Source organism: Galeopterus variegatus, unplaced genomic scaffold (assembly GCF_000696425.1).
Source record: "Galeopterus variegatus unplaced genomic scaffold, G_variegatus-3.0.2 Scaffold3847, whole genome shotgun sequence".
In the NCBI taxonomy this organism is placed as follows: domain Eukaryota; kingdom Metazoa; phylum Chordata; class Mammalia; order Dermoptera; family Cynocephalidae; genus Galeopterus; species Galeopterus variegatus.
In genome coordinates, this window is record NW_007729958.1 from 74,820 (window position 1) to 93,506 (window position 18,687).

The following is an 18,687-nucleotide window of genomic DNA, read 5'->3' on the forward strand; positions in this document are numbered from 1 at the left end:
TCGGATCCTATATAGGGATGGCTGGTGCACTCACTGGCTGAGCATGGTGCAGACAACACTGTGCCGAGGGTTGCAATCCCTTATTGGTCAAAAAAAAAAAAAAAGAAATTGTTGTAATAATGAAATAATGTTTGGAGTCCCCAAAATCTAACCTCAAAACTGTTCTTAAAACTGTAGTAAAGCTGAAAAGCTCAAGATAAGAAAGGAGTGCACTTTATCTAAATGCCAATGGTCTGCTACTTATTTCTTTTCAGTATCTTCTGCATCCAAGGGCTTTGCTTCAAATCCAGATTTGTTTTAGAGGCTTCCCACAGCTCCCATTAAAAGGACTCAACATCACTAACCTCTGCTTTTTATCCCAAGTGACTTGCTTTTCCATAAACTTTCTCTAATTTGTGTCTAAGTGCAGTTTTATTGAAAGTTGTAGAGAAATCTTTATATTATGATTATAGAAAATAGCAACTTAGAGTATGGTGGGTAGGGGGTATTGTGGAGAACTAGAAGGCAAAAGTTCTATCATCTCTCTTCTTTAAACATATTTCCTCTTGGAAATAAATGTCTAAGTGCAGTTTTATTGAAAGTTGTAGAGAAATCTTTATATTATGATTATAGAAAATAAAGTATGGTGGGTAGGGGGTATTGTGGAGAACTAGAAGGCAAAAGTTCTATCATCTCTCTTCTTTAAACATATTTCCTCTTGGAAATAAAGGATATGGGGTTAGGATGGGACACAAGATCCTTGGATATGTTATAATCCCAGAGTCCCTTTGATTTTGAGACCTCTAGACTAGGAGGTGGCTATTTCTGGCTCCCGAAAGTAAATTAGTTCTCTTCATGGACATGTTTCCACATCAAGTGACTTCATCCTCTTCCTTCAGAGCACTTATCCCAGTTCATAATTACGTTTCATTTTGGGCTTGTTTAATTTTTGTGTTTTTCTCTCAAGGGGGCCTTTAGGCAAGGATGTATACGTGCCCTGTTTACCTTTCTGTCCCCTAGAGCTTTGCACAGTGACTGATGTGCATTAAAAATTGGCACACAGAGAAAAATGAAGGAAGGAAGGAAGGGAGGGAAAAAGAGTATTCCAAATGTCGAGCCAGAACCACAGAGAGAATGAGACGCTTAGAAGATTTGCACAATCCTTCCTTGCTCCCCTCTTCTGCTTCTTCGCAATTTTAGTTTGAGCTTCAAGTGACAAAACACTGTGAAATAAAATCTGTAGTCCTGTCATGTTGTTTGTGGTCTGGGTGTAAACAAGAATTCCTGGAAATCTCCAGAGAATGCTTTACAGGAATTTATAGCCTAATTCCCTAGATGTAAGAGGTTCGGGGAATTGAAGCAAATGCTCTAATTCATCGATTCTTCAACAAAGAGAATGAGCCTGTCTATTTTCTTCTCCCTGGGGAGGGCACAACCTTCCCCTGCAGCAGGCAAGCCCACGGTTGCAGTCTCAGGGGAACATCTGGCCCCTGGAGCAAGCACGTTCACAATCAAACTGCAGCTGAAGAGAACATGGCCATGGTAAGTTTCTTTAACCTAAAAATTTACTATCATGAAAAATTTCAAACATACACAAAAGCAGAGAGAATAATACAACAAATATACCCTTCATGCCTTCATGCAGAATCAACTAAAGGGCTTTTATTGAGTTCTGAAAGCCCTTTCCCTTTGCTGACAGAGACAGAACGGCTGTGCTGAGAGCTAACTCGCTGGGCCCAGGGAGGCGGCAGGCTGATAGCCGGGGCTCTGTCGGGACATCTTGGAAGACCCGATCTGGCAGCTCTCTGGGCCCACCTGACCTCCCCTGCCTCATATTGGACTTGCCTCTCTGTGTTCCAGCCATGCTGCCATCTCTCCATTTCTCAAATACCACATACCTAGTAAAGCCGCCTTCTCTTCCCAGAGACTGGAAATGCTGTGCGGTCACTTGAAGAGCACCCTGTCTAGTTAATCCCTAGTCATCCTTCGGTTTCCAGTTAAAACATCATTCATTCCTTTAGGGAAGCCTTTTCTAGAACCTAATATAAATTCTGCCTCGTTGATATATGTGCCAACAACACTCTACCTTTGTCCTGCATTCACCTTCTCATGGAGGTGAGATTTTCATATGACCATTCATAATACATACAGTCTTCTCATCACACACACCATAATTTTTTTACCGAAAGGCACAAACTAACAAACAAAACATAGAAATTTAGATGGCAATATAATATTGATTTTTTGTAGTCAGGAAATTTTTTAGTGTCCTTAGTGCTTTTGAGGCTCATACTCACAGACGACTGAGGAAGGAATAAGCATTGGTTAGACCCTTGCTATGTGCAGTTACCTGCTGGGTACCTACATCCTTTGTCCAGTTTAAATCTCATGACAACACTTTGAGGCAAGTATTGTTTTTTGCAAACAGGGAAACAGAGGTTAAATAAACCTGCACAAGCTCATGTAATTAGCGAGGAGACAGACATTAGAATTCCCCATTCCAAGTCTCTGTCCCCCACCATAACAGATCAGTTATCCTTACTAGCAACCAGGGGATGAGACATGGACAAGTGCAGTGAGTTCTAGAATCTGCCTCAGTCCCTAATCATGGGGCACCAACATGGTGGGTGCAGATGACCCTGGAGGTCCTGCAGAGCGTGCCACCTTCTCAAGCATCTGCTTCCTGGTGGGCTCCAGCACACCTGCTCCCATAGGCCCACAGCAACCATATTTGTGCCCAGGCCAAAGTATCTCATCTGGGATTCTTTTTACAAAATGGGTCAGGAGCACAAGCACTTGGAAAAGCATAGCTTTCCATTCTTCATGTTTTCTGATCTAAAAAAGCCCCCTAATCTTCCTGGATTTTCCCCTCAGGGAAACTATTGCCTAATTCCTGTTGAGTCATAAAATCTAAGAACATGATAAGATTGTGTTCCTCGAGTTTTTATGTATCAGTAGCTTGATCCCCACTGTGACTGTTAAGAAGGTGGGAAATGCTATTAAGGTAATTAAAAGGTGGGGCCTTGAAGAGGTGATTAGACTGTAGGACCGTGCCATAGTGAATAATGGTGGTCAGGGGTAGCTAGGGGCTTGGTTCTGGGGGCTTTAAAATGAGAAGTTCTGTCTCTGTGCTCCACCATTTTCTGCCATGTGAGACCCCTGGGTCATTGTTGCCACCACCAAGGCCTTCACCAATGTGTTCCCTGGACTTTGGACTTGCCAGCCTCTGAAACCGTAAGTAATAAATTTCATTTTCTTATGAAGTACCTAGTTCCAGGTATTTTGTTATAAGCAACAGAAATGGACTAATACAGAGTAGCAAGTCACAAAATGAGTTTCCAGAACCTGATGGTTTCACATTTCTTTAGCATGTTTAGAGCTTGTCTTTTATTTACAAATATGAAGCAGTGGATCCACTTGGCTGGGATCATACCTAATTAACCTAGTTGAAAGGAGGTAATAATTTTTAAAAAATGGGCAGCCCTCTGTGCTCTGTGCTTTGTGGGGTACGGTGGAGGTAAGGGGAGCAGTGCAAGATGTTCTCAATCTTCTCGCATTGAAGCCATTTATTTTCCTCTTAAACCTTGCAATAGTTTTGATTAAAAACACTTAAATGCTTTAATCTGTTTAGTTTTGGTAGGGATATGCATTCTTTTCCTAATCCATTCTGAGGGTTTAAACTTTTTTGCAAGGCAAATTTTAAGGCTATATAGGAGGGGATATAGGAAACACTGAACGAAATTTTGAAAATCTTTTAATATGAGAGCAGTTTAAACAACTGGTTGGGAGAAGCAAAGTTTCTCCCCTCCTTCTTAACAAACGTGGAAAGTTATTTCCTTCTGATTAGAAAAAAACTTCAGATAATCTCACATAACTCCATCCTGTATTTTAAAAATTTTAGCTTTTTATTAAAATATCCCCCAAAGACAAACATTTTGTGTGTGGGAATTTGAAACCATCTAAAGAATATTTTCTCTAGGAAAAAAAAATTTCTGTGTACAGGAAAAGGCAAGAAGTCATTGTACTTTGTACAATACTACATAGTGCATGATTACACTTACATTAAAAATAAAATGATGATACGCATTAATACTCGAAAGACATAAAATAAGTAACCTGAGATGCCAGCTAGAATTAGATTTTCCTTTAGAGTAAGTTTATTTTCCATCCCATTTTTTAAAGCCGCTATACTATTTTTTTCTTGCAGTTTTTCTCCTTGGGTGGTAAGTGATGAAATGGGATGAAATGAAGAGAAATTAAGAGAGAAACAGAGATGGAGACAGAGACAAACTGTGTCCTTCTCTTGCTTGTCCAAGAGGACACAACTGGACACTAGAAAGATTAAAATAACAATTTAAAGTTCCCAGCAGATGTCAGACGTGGATATGCGGCTGACTTTTCAAATGTATCTCATTTATTTCTCATGGCATTCACTCCTTTGATGTATTTGGCCCATTTTACAGAGGAGGAAACTGAGGCTTAGGAGGTAAAATTTTACCCAGGCAAAATTTTTCTGTAGAGGGCCAGATAAATATTCTGGGCTTTGTGAGCCATGTGGGCCTCTGTCATACCCATCTGACTTTGCCACTGTAGCGAGGAAGCAGCCGCAGACAATACTTACACAGGTGAAGGAAGAAAGAGACAGCGGCTGAATCTGGCCCATGGCCTTTATTTCCTGGCCCATCTAACTCAACACATTTCTAACACACAGCAGAGTCAAGATTTATACCTACATTTTTCTGACTTCGAAGTTCTTATACTTTTCCTTACATGCATTGAAACATTTTGGGCCAACTGTAAAACCTCGTAACTGTGGGAAGACTTTTCAGGTGTTTATAATGTGGGTTTAGGTGGTGGCTACCTGCATTAAAGCTCAGAGGCACTGTGACCAACCAACCAAATGACTGACCGAAACTACAGGAAACCTCTTGGTGTCAGCATGTGCTACAGACAGGGTGGAGTCTGGGCATGGTAAAGCTCTTGAAGTTTCACTTTTTATACCTAAAGGTATCTAGCAAGGTTCACAAACGCCATACCTCAAGCAATTTCTCGATCATCTCAAGGAAAGCAGGCAGGTATTTGCAAAGTGGATAGGCAAGATGGCCCCAGGTTCAGGCTGGTCCCCTGCATGCTTTATTCTGCCCCTACTTGGGAAAAGGCCAGCTCCTCCACCAGACCATGCCAGCCAAAGTGTCTGAGATGGAATCTTTAGTTGTTCCTTCTTCCTGTATGCTCCCAAGGTGCCTTTGTAGTCTGCCATGCATGTCAATGGCCCACATAGCACAATTCATCCACTACTGCCACCAATATTGACAGTTACTGGCCTTTTCAGGGGAATGTGTAATGCAGTGCATCCCTGGGAGAGGGACAGAGTCTGGGTCCCTGGGGTTTATAATCGAGTGTAAATTCTAATGAGAATTACTTTCTAGTCACCCACATTCAAAGTTATTCATGCTGAGAGGACTTGGAAGGTGGCCCAGAAGATAGGAGGTGGTGACTGTAAGCTTGCCTCACAGCCTGTGACCGGAGTAAACTGAGGAGACAGAGGCATGTGTGGGGTGGCAGGTGTAGGGGTGGGTGGCATGGTTAGAGGCGGTGCTGGTACGTGGTGTTCACACTAACACAAGGGGACATAAATATTTGTGTTTATGGACATAGAGAGCCAAAGCTGCTTGCTGGTAGGAGAGCTGGGGAGGCTGCTTAAATGTGACTGCCTGCCTGATAGAGAGGAAAACAGCCAGTGGTGGGAGAGTTTCCAAAGGACAGAACAGGGGCTTTTGGAGCTGCCTCGCAGTGACCTGCCCTTTGTATCCAGAAGGCCCAGACTCAGATCCCTCCCCCTTCTCGCCTTCTCTCCATCTCTCCCTCAGTTCTTTCCTGTTACCAACGTTTATTGAATACCTACTAAGTGTCAGGCACTGAGGGCACACACCCAGTTCCTCTAGGGAAACTGAAAAATTAGCATGGGAGACAGACATATTTGCAACATGTATTTACAACATGGTTAGCAGAGCAGAGAGAGAGAGAAATCACCTGTGTGTGGAGGCTCGGTCCAGGGGGGGGGGGGGTGCTCTCCGTTCCCAGCTGCCCGGCTCCTGGGTCAGGTCCCCATCAGGCTCACCTCCTCCCTGGCCCTGGTCTCCCCCTTCCCCTCCCTCTGGGCTTTCACTTCACGGTTAACTGTCTTCAATGGAAATCCGGTCAAATCCTTCCCCAGCTGAAAATGCTTCCAGGACTCCCTGTTTATTTCCTCACAAGATAACTGACATGCCAAGCCCTTTCACAACGGCCCTTCTAAAACCCTCTGGTTCTCTCCCACTGCCTGCCTCGGCCCAGAGAGCCTAGGGGTCGCCTTCCTCCGCCCCACCTGGTCGACTCCTGCGCACCGGGAGGCCCCAGCTCCCATCCCCGGCTGTCAGCGGGGAAGCCTCCCGGGCTCCTCCGCTCCGGTCTGCACTGTCTCTGGCAGCAGGTCTCCTCCGCTGAGGACTCCACGCAGGCGACAGCCGTGCTGCACGCTGCCTGCCTGTGCAGGTGCTGCACGTAAATCACCTGTAAATAGGCTCAGCTCTTCCCTAGGAGCACCGTGCTGGGAGTGGGGGAGAGAGTGGCTGTGGAAGTGCTTTGTAAACTGTAACGAGATTTACAAACAGTAGGTATTGTCTCCGTGGTTCAGAAAATAAAACCCACAGAGAAGAACCTCACAGTCTGCGTGACTGAGGGACATTGTGAAATTTATTATAGAAAATCTCTGGGTGTGAGAGATGCCTTTCATGACAAAAGGATAGATGATCAGACCTGTCCAGGATACCTTTGGTCTAGGATTCTTAGGGGACAAAATGTCTGGCCCTTTGCAAGCCCTCCAAAACTTGTGAGTGAGAACCGGCTTCCAGGTTCAGGATTACTGAGACCAATTCAACCGACCCTTTCTACTATAACCTTAGAAATGAATAAGCAATTCACCAGCTCAGGTGAATTAGTTCCATATTTACTATATGTGATTCTTCACCATACATACTTCTAAGAGTAGAGGGAATCACATTTTAGCTGATCTATCATATTTTGATTATATATCTTAATTACTGTATTTTTTGAGCAACAAAATTCTGTTTGGGAAGACATGCATAGTTGAAGTGATCTAAATCACTGCAAGTGTGCGATGATTCTAGAGATTTAGTGACAGAATCAGTAAAAGAAAAGAAAGAAAAAGGCAACAAAATTCTGTTTGGGAAGACATGCATAGTTGAAGTGATCTAAATCACTGCAAGTGTGGGATGATTCTAGAGATTTAGTGACAGAATCAGTAAAAGAAAAGAAAGAAAAAAGAAAAAATGAAGAAAAGAAATTTAACTCAATTTAGGAATTATTCCTGAAAGTATGAGTTCACACTTAAGTTTTGGTTCTTACAAATCAGCCTTTTAAAGCAACATAGCAAGTGGTTATGAAGATCACAAATAGTAAAGGAAAACCTTTGTCAGGTGGTGCAATCTTTAGTGAGAGCCTCACACACAACATCTGTTCAGAATCATGCTTGTATCAGTCCATTTCTGTTGCTTATAGCAGAATACCTGAAACTGGGTCATTTATAAGAAAGTGAAATTTATTTCTTAAAATTTGGAGGGTGGGAAGTCCAAAGTTGAGGTGTGCATCTGGTAGTGCCTTCTTCTTGGTGGGGAGTCTCTGCAGAGTCCCATGGTGACCCATGTTGTCACATGGCGAGGAGGGGGAAGAGTGCTTTTGCATGCTCACTTGCTCTCTTATGAGGCTACCAGTCCACACCCACGATAATCCTTTAAACCACTAACCCATTACAAGTGGATTAATCCATTCATGAGAGCATAATTCTCAAGATCCAATCACCTCTTAAAGTCCCCACTTTTCAATACTGCTACATTGGGAATCAAGCTCCCACATGAGCTTTGCAGGGGACACACATTCAGACCACAGGCAGAGGTGGGAGACAGTGTTCCCCAAACTATGCTAGATGACTAGAAAAATGATGACAAAGGAAAGTGGTAATATTTCTCAATTTATATGTTAGATAGAGGGGTCTTCAAAAAGGTCATGGAAGGGTTTGTATTATCTTTTAATTCAACTTTTCCACAAAATTTTTTGGAGTACCCTCATATGTGTTGAGTTAAATAGTATAAATAAACATTTAGCTATTTCATTTCCACCCCCAAAACTTTACATATTTAAGTCAGATGGTTTTAAAACTATTTCCTTTTTTTTTTTTTTTGTCTTTTTTCGTGACCGGCAACGGGATCACAACCCTCGGTGTTGCGCCCGCACTTCGCTCAGCCAGTGAGCGGGAACCGGCCTGTATGTGGGATCCGAACCCTCGGTGGGAGCGCCGCTGCACTCCCAAGTGGCGCACTGTAGCAGTGCGCCACCAGGCCGGCCCAAAACTATTTCATATATCCCCCTTTCATTGAAAAAAATGAGGGTTGCTTTATATTAAGAATTGACTCAAAATCAGGTCAATACTTTAATCCAGTGTCCTGGACAGTCTATAGCTCAAGTTTGGTATACAATTAGTGACTCTGATAAATAAGCAGCAATTACCCAATTCACTTTTCACAGTTGTGTTTCTTTGCAGAGTTCTTCTACTGAACATTCACTTGTTCAATTCAACAAACACTTACTGAGTGCCTGCCCTGGGTCTACCCCTGGGCTTGACTCTGGGAGTGCTCAGGGAGATCCTTGTCCTCCACATGTCTTGGGCCTTTGGGGTTCTCTGGACTGTATCTGGGCTGGACCTCCGTCATGTATTCCTGTCCTCCATGCTCCTGGCTGACTGCTCTATGACACCTGCTTGAGCCATCATCACCTTTGAGAAACTCCTTCTGTCCTCTCCCCACTAGTGGCCAGAGCTCCTCCCCTGTGTTCCCTTATCACTTCATGAGTACCTTTGTTTTAATTTTCCATCTATTGTCAGTCTTTCTCTTTTGTTTAATCCATGAGGGTATGGACTGAGTTCTATTCATTGCTACACTCCCAGGGACTCAGAAAATGACTTGTACGTTTGGTAATTACTTGGTAAATTGCATTGGATTGAACTGAACTGAATTTGGCAATGTTCTAAACTAAGGTATTGCTTGGGTGCTGCTCTCGCCTATAATAAAGATACAAATGATCTGGATCTGGGACTGTTTATTAGTGTTCTGGGGGCCAAACTAACCCTCAGGGACAGACCGTACAAAACACAAATCATCAAAAATCCAATGTGCATTGCTTCCCTGACCAAGACATGTTCCTAATAGGACTGAAGTAAATTAAATGCAGGCCATCACTAAGTGCAAAGGTTTTTCAATTAGTATTTTGTATTCTAGCAAGCAGTTAAAGAACAGTAATTTCCCAAGACAGAGACCTTTAAATGGAAATGACCAACTCCAGATTCAAGGCTCTCTCTAAATCATCTGAGTGGGTAAGAATAAATTATCTTAAGTTTTATAAAACATATGTAAGGGTGATTTTGATAGTATTAAGCAACACAAATGTGAGTTCTCAACAAAAACTCTGGTATTATACTTATCTCAGACTTCTGGGGTTATTGCAATACTGATTTATACAAAAGTACTTCAAAATGTTTATGAAAAGATTCATGTTATCTTTCAATTCTATTTTTCCACTAACTTTCTGAAGTACCGTCATATATGGTCCAGTACCCATGATGATTTTATGATCATGTTGAGGAAGATAGTCACCATTAAGTTTATTCTGAATGATAAACTTATAAAAAAGACTTGAAGCAGATAATTGTAAAAGCAATGTGTCTAAGTAAATGATTCCTAGACAACAAGAAAAGTGAGACCAGGACCCTAAGCTAATATTATTATTCTAATTGAGCACTTAATTTATGTTTGAGCTTCCAAGAAGCCAAAGTGAAAAAGAAATTCAATGGGTTAAATAATTCTCATCATTGGATAAAAGCAAGTAGTCCTCGTTCTGTAGAATATTCTGACTCCAGTAAACCAGCACAGTCACTGCACCATGCATGGAATGAGAAAAGTACTGGCTTCACAGACTACTGTTTGCATTTTAAACTGTCAGAATCTAAGCTAATTCATATACGCGGTGGATCTGCATGGACTTCTTTCCTCTCAAGAATGAGATGAGATCAGGGCGGAATGAACCTAGTGTCTGAATCAAACAAGATGAAAACAGCCTTATCAGTTATTAGTAGGGTAAAGGCTTGTTGATCATGGTCAGATAATGGACCAGTGTGCACTTAACCTGATCTCTATACTGCTAACAAGATGAGATCTTAAACAAAATCAGTGTTCTTTGTGAGGTGGAAGATAGGGAGTTGACCTTCCTAGGGCTTCAACCAGGTTCTTGGTAAGACACTGAGAAAAAGCAAGGAAGAAAACATGAAGACAGTGCTGCTGCTGAGGTAGTGAGTACTGCAGTACAGGCTTACTGCTTATGCCCAACCTACAGTTGTTCCTTCTGGCTGAGGTCTTGAGTCAGAGCACTTGGGATTGGTATCTGATTTTTGCTGTGTGCCCTTCAGGCCCATCTGTTTGATCTCTGGTCAGCAGAGACCCCAAATTGATTCAGGAGTGCTCTCCCTATATCACCCGCTTTCCTAAGACTTTTTGGGATGCCCTGTGGGCTGACGGAAAACACCAGTTGGGTTGCATGTGCATTTCATGCATTCATGGGAGTGGGGGCACACCAAAACCTCTCTTAGGAGAGAGGTGTATATTGGTAAGGGAGTCAGTCTCATTCTGCACTCCAGTACCCCAGAGCTCTAAAATGGTAGCTACTCATCTGTTGGTAGTAAACGAAATTGTGCAAATCCGTATTGGGTAGTGTACAACCTGTATGACCAGATATGACAGCCTTGGAAAATGTTGCTTCAAATGTTCAAATGTATGTATTTTGATATAGGAAGATTACTTAGTGGCATGATGGATGTGGCCTGACTTAGAATAAATTATTTCAAGTAGTCTGCTGTCTGCTTTAGTTTTCCCAGGATTTTATTTTTTAATCCGGTGCTGAACAACCATAAAGAAGATCAATAAAAAAATAGAAGACTTGAACGACAGTATAGATTAATTGGACCTAAAAGACATATATAGAACATGCCACCCTGGGCTGGCCCGGTGGCGCACTGCTACAGTGCGCCGCTTGGGAGCATGGTGGCGCTCCCGCTGAGGGTTCGGATCCCACATGCAGGCCGGTTCCCGCTCACTGGCTGAGCGAGGTGCGGGTGCAACGCGGAGGGTTGCGATCCCGTTGCCGCTCCCGGTCCGGTGCGGGTGCGACACTGAGGGTTGCAATCCATTGCCGGACACGAAAAAAGACAAAAAGGAAAAAAAAAAAAAAAAAAAAAAGAACATGCCACCCAACAACAGCAGAATATACATTTTCTTCAAGCACACATGCAACATTCTCCAGGATAGACCATACTTTAGGCCACAAAACAGGTAACAAAATTTAAAAGTCTGAGATTATACAAAGTATCTTTTCTGATCACAATAGAGTGAAACTCCGAATCAATAGCAGAAGTCTGGAAAATTAACAAATATGTGGAAATTAAACAACATACTTTTAAGTAACCAAAGTGTCAAAGAAGAAATCACAATGGAAATTAGAAAATCTCTTTAGACAAATTGACTAAGAAAAAAGAGAGTACAAACTATTAAAATTAGAAATGAAAGGGAAGACATTACTACCGATTTTACAGAAATAAAAAGGATTATAAGACACTACTATGAACAATTGTATGCCAACCAATTGGAAAATCTAGAAGAAATGGACAAATTCCTAGAAACACACAACCTACTGAGACTGAATTATGAAGAAATAAAAAATCTGAACAGACCTATAAATAGTAAGGAGACTGAATCAGTAATGGAAAAAACCTCCCAGCAAAGAAAAGACTGGAGACCTGATAATTTTACTAGTGAATTCTACCAAACATTTAAAGAATAATTAACACCAATTCTTCTCAGACACTCCCAAAAATTGAAGAGAAGGGAATGCTTCCTACCTCATTCTATGATGCCAGCATTACCTTGATACCAAAGTCAGATAAAGACACTACAAGAAAAGAAAATTACAGACTAGTATCACTTATGAACATTGATGCAAATATCTTCAACTATATACTAGCAAACTGAATTCAATAGCACATTTAAAGGATTATACATCATGACCAAGTGGGATTTATTCCTATAATATAAGAATGGTGCAATATGTAAAAACCAATAAATGTACTACAACACATTAACAGAATGAAGGGGAAAAACACACATGATCATCTCAATTGATGCAGAAAAAGCATTTGACAAAATCCAACATCATTTTACTCAGCAAACTAGGAATAGAAGAAAACTATCTCACAATAATAAAGGCTACATATGAAAAGCCCATCACTAAAATAATACTCAACAGTGAAAGACTGACAGCTTTTCCTCTAAGATCAGGAAAAAGACAAGGGGGCCTGCTTTGGCCACTTCTATTCATAGTATTGGAAGTCATAGCCAGAGAAATTAGGCAAAAAAGAAAGAAAGGCATCCAAATTAGAATGGAAGAAGTAAAATTATTTTCATTCACAGATGACATGAAATAGACAATTCTAAAGATTCCATAAAACACTGCTAGAGCTAATAAATGAATTCAGCAAAGTTGCAGGATACAAAATCAACAAGAAAAAATCAGTTGAGTTTCTATACACTAACAATGAACAATCCAAAAAGGAATTTGAGAAAGCAATTCCATTTATAATAGCCTGAAAAGGAATAAAATAATTGCAAATAAATTAACCAAGGATGCAACTTATGCACTGAAAACTGCAGAATATTGCTAAAAGAAAATGAAAGAAGCCATAAATAAATGGAAAGACATATTGTGCTCATAGATTAGAAGATTCCATATTGTTTTGATGTCAGTACTACCCAAAGCTATTTATAGGCTCAATGCAACACCTATCAGAATCACAATGACATTTTTTGCAGAAATAGAAAACCTCATGCTAAAATTCATATGGTATCATAAAGGTCCCAGAAAAGCCAAAACAATCTTGGGAAAAAAGCCAAAAAACCAAAAAATAGAACAAACCTTAAAGACTCAAAATTCCTGATTTCAACCAAAGCTATGGTAATCAAAACACTGTGGTACTGGCAGAAAAACAGACATACAGACCAGTGCGATAGAATAAAGAGCCTAGAATTAAATTCTTGCATATACGGTCAAATCATTTTTGACAAGGGTACCAAGATTACACAATGGGGAAAAAGTAGTCTTTTCAGAAAATTGTCTGTGGAAAATTGGATATCTACAAGCAAAAGAATGAATTTGAACCTCTACCTTACATAATATGCAAAAATTAGATAAAATGGGTCAAAGACCTTAATGTAACAGCTAAAACTATAAAAATTTTAGGAGAAAACATGAAGAAAAAGCTTCGTGATATTGGATTTGGCAATGATTTTGTGGATATGACACCAAAAGCACAGGCAAGAAGAAAAAAGTAGATAAATTTAACTTTATCAAAATGTAAAACTTTTCTGCATCAAACAATACTATCAACAGAGTGAAAAGACAACCCACAGACTGGGAGAACACATTTGCAAATCATATATCTAATAAGGTATTAATATCCAGAATGCATAAAGAACTCCTACAATTCAGCAACAGAAAGACAACCCAATTAAAAAATGGGTAAAGTCCTTAAACAGACATTTCTCCAAAGAAGACATAACAGATGGCCAATGAAGAGAAGCTCAGCGTCATCAGTTCTTAGGGAAATGCAAATCAATGCCACAATGAGATTATCACTTCACACCATTAGGGTAGCTATTATAAAACAAAACGAAACAAAACAACAGCCACAACAACAACCACAAAAAAACAAACCAAAAAACCCAGGAAATAATAGGAGTTGGCTAGAATGTGAAGAAATAGGAAAACTTGTGCACTGTTGTTGGGATGTAAAATGGTGCAGCTGCTCTGGAAGATAGTATGTTAGTTCTTTAGACAGTTAAACATAGAATCACCAGGTATTGATCATCCATTCCTGGATATATACTCAAAAGAAGTGAAAGGAGGGACTCCAACAGATATCTGTTCACCCATGTTCATACCAGCAGTACTCACAACAGCCAAAAAGTGGAAACAACCCAAATGTCATTGAAGGATGAATGGATAAACAAAATTGGTATATACATAACAACAGAATATTATTGGACCTTAAAAAGGGACAAAATTCTGGCACATGCTGCATAGATGAACCTTGAAGATATTATGGTAGCGAGAGAAGCCAGTCACAAAAAGACAAACACAGCATGACTCCACTTGTATGGGGTACCAAGACACTTCACACCATTAGGGTAGCTATTATAAAACAAAACGAAACAAAACAACAGCCACAACAACAACAACAAAAAAACAAACCAAAAAACCCAGGAAATAATAGGAGTTGGCTAGAATGTGAAGAAATAGGAAAACTTGTGCACTGTTGTTGGGATGTAAAATGGTGCAGCTGCTCTGGAAGATAGTATGTTAGTTCTTTAGACAGTTAAACATAGAATCACCAGGTATTGATCATCCATTCCTGGATATATACTCAAAAGAAGTGAAAGGAGGGACTCCAACAGATATCTGTTCACCCATGTTCATACCAGCAGTACTCACAACAGCCAAAAAGTGGAAACAACCCAAATGTCATTGAAGGATGAATGGATAAACAAAATTGGTATATACATAACAACAGAATATTATTGGACCTTAAAAAGGGACAAAATTCTGGCACATGCTGCATAGATGAACCTTGAAGATATGGTAGCGAGAGAAGCCAGTCACAAAAAGACAAACACAGCATGACTCCACTTGTATGGGGTACCAAGAGTAGTCAAATTCATAGAGACATAAAGTAGAATGGTAATTCACTAGGGGCTGGAGATGGGGGGAATAGTTTGGCAAGGTGAAAAATTTCTAGAGATAGATGGTAGTGATGGTTTCAGAACAAGGTAAATGTACTTAATGCCACAGACAGTAGTCAAATTCATAGAGACATAAAGTAGAATGGTAATTCACTAGGGGCTGGAGATGGGGGAAATAGTTTGGGAAGGTGAAAAATTTCTAGAGATAGATGGTAGTGATGGTTTCAGAACAAGGTAAATGTACTTAATGCCACAGACTTATACACTTAAAAATGGTTAGCGTGTTATGTAAAGTACATGTTACATAAAATGGCAAATTTTATGCTATGTATTTTTACCACAATGAAAATGATCAGGTTTTCTTCCTCATTAACAGTTAAAGCAGAAGTTGTACACTCTCACTGAATATCAAAGTTGGCCCCAGATGTATTTAGGTTTCTACAGTTTTTTTTCTTTAAATTTGAATTTGTTGCTTTAGATTGATTAGTTCCTCCAATCAGCCATAAACCCCAACGTTCTCTACCATATCACACCTGGTCTGTCTTACTTCACTCATTACCTACCAGGATGCCAACATTATATAGGTTTGAAACCCATGCAACTCCACCTTGCATCTCCTACTTTTATCAGCTTGCCAACACTCATCTGCTGGGTGAACAGCCATTCTTAGTTACTTGTAGGAATGTCAGTACAATGGCAAGAGGCTGGCTTGTGGACCTAGGTTTAGATCTAGATTTGAAGGCTGGCTCTGCCTTTGTCAGCGCTATGGCACATGGAGCTTCAGTTTTCTCATTTGTAAAATAGGGATAACAACATTAATTTTTCAGATTGGGGGAGAGTTAAATGAGATTATAAGTACAAATGCACCTAGCATGTCCTTGTCAGACACCAGAGGGTTCAGCAAATGTTGGTTTACTTCTCTTTGCCCCCATAAATGCTCAGTCTTTCGGTAAGAGGGAACAGTGACCGAGCCATGCAGTTTTCATAGATTAGTGGTGGGAGAGGACAACGGAGGATGGTTTAGTAGTTTACTTAAAGGTCTCCTGTGGTGAGCTAGACTGTGAGATCCTAGATGAGAAGGTCTCCATCTACTTTGTCTTTTAGCTATAGGTCTTACATGCTGCTTGATAAATGCTTAGAGAATAATGGTTGAACTTTGTCAGCATGGTAAAATAAGCATCAAATGGCATTCATTTAGCTTTGATGACAATCTCAGGGAGAAAAAAATAGGTCATCTGGACGTCCGAGAATAGAATATGGCTTTCAATACTGGTGAAGATAATACCTTATGCTTGCAGAAAACTGGAGAAAAATAAAATGAAAGCTAGGGAAAAAGGGAAACTCAAGGATTATGTGCTTATTATTCATTTTTTCCTTCTTGCAATGTTCTTGTTTCTTTAAGTTTTTTTCTTTTTTGGCCCAATTTGAAGGAGCAGATGCTTTTCCCAGAACTTCTGACTGACATGCTCAGAGCATCTGGGGACATGCTGCAGGCAGTAAAAGTGCCTTCTCTCACTGTTACTCCCAAACTCTGGAGAATTGACAGAATTGAGAGAAGAAAATGAATGGTATCAAAATTTTGACACCAGCTATTGTTTTCTTTTGTCTTACTTTCAAGAGATATGCATGCTCTGGTACATGTAGACACAAGGAAGTCACACCTAGGGATTGGTTAATTCATAAACTGGAGGAAAATCTCTAGGCTCCATTCTGAATTCCAGCTATAGCCCAAACAAAACAAAACAAAATCAGAAAGGAGAACTGTGAGCTAAAGGCACAGCAACAGCTGGATGTCTAGCCAACCGCTGTGTACACACTTAATTAAAGACCACATTAGTATTGTTAGAGCATGGTGGCTCTCCCTGCCAAGCTGCTGCAATCAGTTGCTTTGAATTCTTCCCATCACCTTTGGGAGTTTCAGTTCAGTGGTCTAATCTGTCCCAGGGCCCACTTCATGGTAGGTCACTGCAGGTGTGGGGATAGCAAGTTCTCTCTGCCTGTTAACAGACCACACTTCTGGAACACTTTTCAGATTCCTAACTTGTAAACATGTAAAAATAATGCCAGAAAAGGTATTTTATCAGTCATTATTTTTCCAAAGATGAAGCCCTCTGGAGCTGAATAACTCTGTCCCCAGGGTCCCAAGAACTGATGTGTGTCGCATGGTAGGTGGGAAATGCTTTTCAAATGGTGGGAGGAATAGTATGGAGAAAAAAGTTGCATTGAGTTAAGGAACATGGAATAACCCATTTCTTTAATGCACTTTTATGTTCCAGGCATTTAAAATAATGATAATGACACCTTCATTTCACATTTCAGAGTGGTTTCCCATACATTAATTTAGTGTAAACTGTGGGTTTGATATTTTTCACATTTAATGTTTGGTGTCTGTAGTTTCCATGAGATTACTATCTAGAAGTCAGTCAATACCCCTTCTGGATTCTGAAGACATTTGTTCAGGTTCCCTCATCTGACCAGGAGAAGATGACCAAATTTAAAAAAAAAAAAAGGCATTTCATTTTGTGTTTGATTTAAATGCCAGCGATATACTGAAGACCTTTCGTACTCCCAGCTTTGCCACCTAGAACGGTGCTGGTTGGAGCAGGGCCCCAGGCACACTGAATCGAATCCCTCTAAAGTCACAATATCTTCATCTGGAAAACCGGGACCCAGTTTTTCAGTAAATTTTAATGAACTCCCATTGCAAGTATCGAACGGTAGGGATATAGTAGTAAAGTAGTTTGCAAACTTCCAAATGCCCTCGATCTCTCGGACTTACGTTTCAGTGGGGGAGAAAACAACTAAAGTCACAATATCTTCATCTGGAAAACCGGGACCCAGTTTTTCAGTAAATTTTAATGAATTCCCATTGCAAGTATCGAATGGTAGGGATATAGTAGTAAAGTAGTTTGCAAACTTCCAAATGCCCTCGATCTCTCGGACTTACGTTTCAGTGGGGGAGAAAACATAAAGAAATGTCCACGAGGGTGAAGTATTCTGAAGAGAGAATCATGGGTGGAGAGCGCCAGTTCTCTAGGGTGGCTGGGGAGCCACCGTTAGGACAACATTTGAGAGTCCGGGATGAGCCCTGTGGGGTCTGGGAGCGACTGTCGCAGGCAGAGGCAGCGGTCATTGCAAAGTCCTGCGGTGGGGCCAGCCTACTTGTCGGAGGAGCCGCAAGGGCTGGCTACGTAACCAGGGAGGAGCCGCCAAAGGGACAAGTGGGGGTTCTGCTGGGGGCGGGAGCGTCACCTGGAGACTGCAACCTCCGCGCCGGGCCGCGCTTGGTGCCTGGACCGGTGCTGGTGACAGAGCCCGCCGCGCTGCCCGCCAGGAGGTGCTGGGGGGTGGGGTGGAGGACACGTGCGAACGCGACCCTCCGCTCGCCCTGCCCAGTTCCTCGGAGCTCGGTCTCCCCAGCAACGGGACCGGGTGGTGCAGTGGGAAAGGCGGGTCCCAGGGCGCCGGGGCGCCCCACCCCGGAGGTGGGGTCGTGCGCGGCCGAGGCGTCCGGTCCCAGGCGGGCTCCTTTGGTCTTCGCTTGCCCAGCACACACGCAGGGACACGGAACACGCATTAGGACGTCCGGCCTCAAGCATTGCGCCCTGCGCCGGCCAACGCCCTCCCCAGTGCAGCTGGCCCTGGAGCGGGTGTGACGGGGGAGCGAGGCCCAGTACAGCTGGCCCTGGAGCGGGTGTGACCGGGGAAGCGAGGCCCAGTGCAGCTGGCCCTGGAGCGGGTGTGACGGGGGGAGCGAGGCCCAGTGCAGCTGGCCCTGGAGCGGGTGTGACCGGGGGAGCGAGGGAGGGAACAG

At 41.8% G+C, this 18,687-nt stretch overlaps 1 protein-coding gene across 1 annotated transcript in view; it reads right to left on the reverse strand.

Annotated features, from left to right (window-relative positions):
• Positions 1-18,450, reverse strand: part of LOC103601715 (XK-related protein 4-like) — a 41,052-nt gene extending 22,602 nt beyond the window's left edge. Inside the window, exon 1 of the mRNA XM_008586138.1 lies at positions 18,126-18,450. Coding sequence (XP_008584360.1) covers positions 18,126-18,450 — 325 coding nt within the window. The remainder of the gene's footprint in view (positions 1-18,125) is intronic.
• Between the last annotated feature and the right edge of the window lie 237 nt (positions 18,451-18,687).